Source organism: Cervus canadensis, chromosome 23 (genome assembly GCF_019320065.1).
Source record: "Cervus canadensis isolate Bull #8, Minnesota chromosome 23, ASM1932006v1, whole genome shotgun sequence".
In the NCBI taxonomy this organism is placed as follows: domain Eukaryota; kingdom Metazoa; phylum Chordata; class Mammalia; order Artiodactyla; family Cervidae; genus Cervus; species Cervus canadensis.
The window spans coordinates 3,853,416-3,859,253 of record NC_057408.1 but is presented as its reverse complement, the minus strand read 5'-3'; the positions used below and the strand labels follow the sequence as shown (position 1 = coordinate 3,859,253).

Here is a 5,838-nt window from a genome sequence, read left to right as displayed (position 1 = left end):
ACAGTCCTGAGCCAAATGACAGTGGTGCTCCCAACAGAAGCATGGCCCGGGATGCTGCTGTAGCCTCTGGTGCACTGTTACGTCCATCCCGGGTTCCTGTTCCAGGCCCCTTGCCTTATTTGCTTCGTAGCTGTTCATCCCGAGTCTCCTCTGGTCTAACCCTGGGAAGCTGAGCCCATGGCTCCTCTATGTCTCCTTTCCTTAGAGTCCCTGTTTCGTTTCATTGTAGTTGCTGACTCAGACTCCGTCTCCTCGTGGCTGCAACCACATGGAGGCTTCAGTGGAGAGGAAAGAGCCCTGGACTAGAGGCGGGCTGCCCCAGCTCCAGCGCCATCCTTGCCACCCACGACCTGGGAGGACCTGGTGAGTCATTTCCTCTCCTGAATCCCCAGCTCTATTCTGCCATCATCAGAGAGCCCTCAAGTGATTCTCTGAAAACAACCCTTCAACTGGCACCATAAGCTTGATAAACGACGCCACATCCTTGCCTTCATTTGCTCTGTCTTTTTGCCTGTCCAGTCTTGAACTGAGGGCATAAATCATCTTTCCTTTCTCCAGGACACACATACCTCTAGGTGGAGAAAGGAGATGGTAAAGAGACAGGGCCACAGATTAGCATTCCTACCTGTCCTTTCTTTTAGGATTGTGGTTAAAATATATGTAACATAAATTTTACTATTTTAACCATTTTAAAGTGTACAATTCAGTGGCATTAAGTACCTTATCCATGCTGTATGTACTTGCCACATCCATGTCTGGAACCAAAAAATAACTCCTTATTTCTCCCTCTCCATAGTCCCTGGCAACCACAATTCCACTTTCTGTTGGCATGAACTTGCCTGCTCTAGGAACCTTATATCGCCGGAATCATATCGTACTGGTTCTTTTGTCTCTGACATACTTCATTTTGCATAAGGCCTTCAGGCTTCATCCATGCTGCAGCATGGGTCAGAATTTCCTTCCACTTAACAGCTGGATAATAATTCCATTGTATGTACAGACCACATTGTATTTATCCATTCATCTGCTGATGGACATTTGGGTTGCTCATCTGCTCTTTTTAGAGAAAAGTGTTTCTGGATGACCCTGTTTGAATCTAGGGGAGTCCAGAGAAGAACAAGGGTTGACTCCAAGTGGATGGGATCTCACAGGGGTGACGGAAGCTGGGAGGAGGCAGGAGGACAGAAGCATCGATCTGGGGGGCTCCAGGACAAAGGGCCTCGGCTTCAGGATGCAAAAGGGGAAGGGAGTTGTTGCAAGTGGAGGGAGTGGGTTATGCACAGAGACCAAGGATGCTGTGGGCCAGGCTCAGTGAGGGATGAGGGGGACGAGGAAGGAGGTGAATACGTCAAGGGAAATAAGTGGAGAGATGTGATAGCAACTCTCTTGCCCTTGGTTAAAAAAGGAAGGGCAGGAGGGAGAGAGAATGAGAATAGAAGAGAAGTAAGAGGGAAAAGGAGGAATGTCCCTGGTGGTCTGGTGGCTAAGATTCTGAGCTCCTGATGCAGGGGGCCCAGGTTCCATCTCTGGTCAGGGGACTAGATCCCACATGCTGCAACTAAGACCCAGCGCAACCAAATAAAGAAATAATTTTGAGAAAAAGAGGGAAAAGGAGACAATATTTCTCTCAAGTGGCCAATATGGGTGCAGAGGAAGGAACCAGGGCATGGGAACTGAACTGTCAATAGGAGGCTCAGGACAGGACCAGGTCCTACTCTGCAGGGCCCAGGGCAAAATGCAAATGCAGTTAAAGGTACTAAAATGCAAAGCTTTTTCCTTTCTTCTGTGCTCTCTCTCAATTCATTTTTATTTTTGAATTTGCTATTTCATGTCATCATAAGAGAAACATTTAAGTGATTAGTATGACTTTTGCTATTCATCTTTATATTGTGCCAGTTTTTAGTCATTTGCTCATTTATCATCTTTTAATTGGGATCAAATATACATAACGTAGCACTTACCATTTTAACCACTTAAGTGCACAGTTCAGTGGCCTTCAGGACATTCAGTGTTGCACAGCCAACACCACCATTCACTGTGAACATCTTTCATCTTGCAAAGCTGAAACTCTGTACCCCTGAATACTACCTCCTGACTGCTCTCCTCCCAGACCCTAGCAACACCGCTCTACCCTCTGTCTCTATGAGTTTAACATCTCTGGGTTCCTTGCTTATCCACGGGTGAATGTGGGTTAGACACATGGGTTATCTCCACCTTTTGGCTATTGTGAATACACAAAGCTGGTTTTAAACGTAAATATAAAAGCATTTGGGGGCTTCCCTGGTAGTTCAGCTTGTAGAGAATCTGCCTGCAATGCAGGAGAACCTGGTTCGATTCCTGGGTTGGAAAGATCCCCTGGAGAAGGGATAGGCTACATACTCCAGTATTTTTGGGCTTCCCTGGTGGCTCAGATGGTAAAGAATTTGCCTGCAATGCAGACCTGGGTTTGATCCCTAGGATGGGAAGATCCCCTGGAGGGGGACATGGCAACCCTTGCCAGTATTCTTTTTTTTTTTTTTTTTTGATGTCTGATCTTATTTATTTGTTACTCTTAGAACATCTCATTTTTGACTGGACTCAGACTTAGAAGTAGAAGCTCTCAGAGAGGACAGCCTCCGTCTCTTGGCAATCTGTTCCTGCCGTTTTTCTTTGGCCTCCTTCATTCTCTTGGCCAAAAGTTTAGCGTATTCTGCAGCCTCTTCTTTGTTTTTCTTAGTATGCTGTTTCTTCAGAGCAATACGCCAGCGTTTGTGTTGCAGAACTCGTGGAGTCACGAGACGCTGCATCTTGGGTGCTTTAGTCCTAGGTTTCTTACCTTCTTTGTTTAGGGGCTTTCGCACAACATACTGGCGGACGTCATCTTCTTTAGAGAGATTGAAAAGTTTGCGGATTCTGCTAGCTCTTTTGGGACCCAGGCGACGAGGCACTGTAGTATCAGTGAGTCCAGGAATATCCTTCTCCCCTTTTTTCACGATGACCAAGTTGAGAACACTCAGATTGGCATCCACAATGCAACCCCGTACAGATTTGCGCTTTCTCTCTCCAGTCCTCCTTGGTCTGTAACAGGAATGCCCCTTACTCAGTAGCAGGCGAACTCGGCCATGGGTCAAGACACCCTGCTTCATGGGGAAACCCTGCTTATCATTCCCGCCACTGATTCGGACCACATAACCCTTCCATTCTTCACCCAGAGCGTCAGCAGCAACTTCTGTGGCCATACGCTTCTCGTAGAAGGTACGAAGTTTTCGTTCATCGTCCACTTCAATGAACTTCTGGCAGCCAGTGGCCGGGAAAGAGATGTTCAGCTTCATTCTGAAGTGCCTTGCCAGTATTCTTGCCTGGAGAATCCCCATGGGCAGAGGAGCCTGGTGAACTACAGTCCGTGGTGTTGCAAAAGAGTTGGACACGACTGAACTTGTCAGTCCTTTAAGTCCTTTAACTTTAAGTCCTTTAAGGAAGGACTTAAAGAGAAAGGAATTTGGGTTGCCTTTTCTTTGTATGTCATTGTTTTCAGCAGAATTGGTTGACTAATACAGAGATGTAACGTGGAAAAAAAATGGATATGATTTGTTCTTTGGTCATTTGTGTTTCTTAGAATTGCCATTGTTGTCTTTCTGTATTTGAAGCAAGTTCTGGCTCGAATGGAAAGAGTGGCCTCTCAGGGCTGTTGTAGCCGTGCAGACATGGCATGTGAGCACAGAATTCCCACGGGCCCGCGATACATGGGAGTTCAGCCAGACACAGAGAGGGGACCAGTTGAGCGTGTCATGGAGCTGCGCAGTGGGTCCAGCTGACACTGCATGTAAATGGGAGCAAAGAGCAGCGGACACAGACTTAGCATATCTCCTCTCTCATGCCCCGTCTCCATCACCCCGTAGGTTGCTACTTATAACACACAAGTTCAAAAACAAAGTTACTAAGAGTGTCAGGACAGCTACAGCAGAACATTGAGCCAAGTGTGAAATCTGTTATGAACTGCACGCATCCGGTGCCCATGATGCTGGTCCTGGGGAGGATCCGGTAGATGACATGGTCTAAAGGAAAAAAGGCAGAGAAAGGCTGGAGGAAAACAGTGGCCAAGGCTTTCTTGAAGAGCCCCAAATAGAAACAGTGAAAAGCAGGAAGACAAGCAAAATGAAATGATACCCAACAGTTTGCAGTAAATAATGGAGGCAGAAGTACTTCCAAAATTATATGGAAGTACTCAAAATCTGTGCTTCCTAAGGCTATTCAGTGTGGTCATGCCCCACAAAGCTCAGTAAACCCTGAGTCTGTCAGGGCTTTGCTCCTGAGCCCAGGAGCGCTGAAGAGGGGATAGGGTTATGTTGAGTATTTTTTGTTTACAAATGTGTATGTAAGTTATATTTCTCATTACACACACATGTGTATGCATGCATGGTCGCTTCAGTTGTGTCCAATTCTTTGTGACCTGATGGACTGTAGCACGTCCTCAGGATGCTCCAGGCAGGAATACTGGAGTGGGTTGCCAGGCCCTCCTCCAAGGGATCTTCCTGACCCAGGGATTGAACCTGGGTCTCTTATATCTCCTGTATTGGCAGGCAGGTTCTTTACCACTGAGCCACCTGGGAAGCCCCTTGACAACCTACGGAGACTGTTTAAAGCTCTAGATAGTTGCAGAGAAAAGTACCTGGAAGGCATGGGCCATGTTTTCTACCTCTTTTGCATAACTGGTGATACCTGGTTAAGACACATACTAGGTTGTTGGTAAATTTCTTACTGAAGGGCTGCGTATGGTTAGGGGAGGAATTTGGAGTGAACCTGGTGGGTGGTCCTGCTTATTTTACCTACATTTAAAGTTAGTTTTGTCTGCAGAACTACAATGCTATTCTCACACCTGCAGAATTATTACTAATTCCTTCATGTAGGCCAAATAAACATTCTGTGTTGGAATTTCTCCTATTGTCTCTTGTCTTCTTTCATTTTTGTGATTTTTCTTGTTTGTTGAGATGTAATCTGCAGATGGGAAAATGCACAAATTTCAGGTGTACACCTTGACAGAATTTTACATGGATGTGTATCATCAGAGCCAAAGTATATTCCAAAGTGGTCAGATTTACACTCTGCCAGCAGTGTGTGAGATTTGAAGTTGCTTCACATTCTCATTAACAGTATTATCCGTATTTTAATTTTAGTCATTTCTATTGGGAGGGGCAAAGTGTAGATGTATCTCTGATGCATAATGATGTCGAGAGTGCCTTTCTGTATGTCTATTCTGCGTGTTCATTATTTTATAAAAAACATTGGCTTGTTAATCTTTTTCATATTGATGATGGAGCTCTTTATATGTTCTGCATATTAGTCAGAATATATACCTATCTTCTCCCAATTTGGCCAACCCTTTCACTCTATTTTATCCTATCTTTTGATTAAAAAATATTCTTAGCTCAATAAAGTAAAATTTATCAATGTATCCTTTTATGGTTGGTGTTTTTTGTGCTTTATTAAGAAAAATTTTTCTCCTTGAATATAATGAAAAAACTCTTACATTTTTCTCTAGAATTAATGTTTGTGTGTGATGTGAGGTAGTTTGCATAATTTGTGAGGCAGAAATCAAGGTTAATTTTTACATATGGAAATCCACTTGGCCTAGCGTTATCTTTCCACCACCCAGTATTAATAGTAGTAATGCCTCCGTCATAAAGCAAGTTAATGGTTGTGGAGAACTGTTTCTTGGCTGTCTGTTTTACTCATCTGTTTATCTGTAGTTTTACCTATAGCATGCTGTTAGTTACTATAGAATTATATTAATTCTTGCTATCTAGTATCCCTAACTGTAGGTAATCACTGACCTGCTTCCTTTCACTATAGTTTGCTTTT

General features: G+C 44.3%; 1 protein-coding gene across 1 annotated transcript; it reads right to left on the bottom strand.

Annotated features, from left to right (window-relative positions):
• Positions 1-2,506: 2,506 nt before the first annotated feature.
• On the bottom strand, positions 2,507-3,316 carry LOC122425560 (40S ribosomal protein S6-like). The gene has a single exon (XM_043444040.1). It carries the CDS (start codon positions 3,309-3,311, stop codon positions 2,562-2,564), a length of 750 nt encoding a protein of 249 aa, XP_043299975.1. The 5' UTR covers positions 3,312-3,316; the 3' UTR covers positions 2,507-2,561.
• Between the last annotated feature and the right edge of the window lie 2,522 nt (positions 3,317-5,838).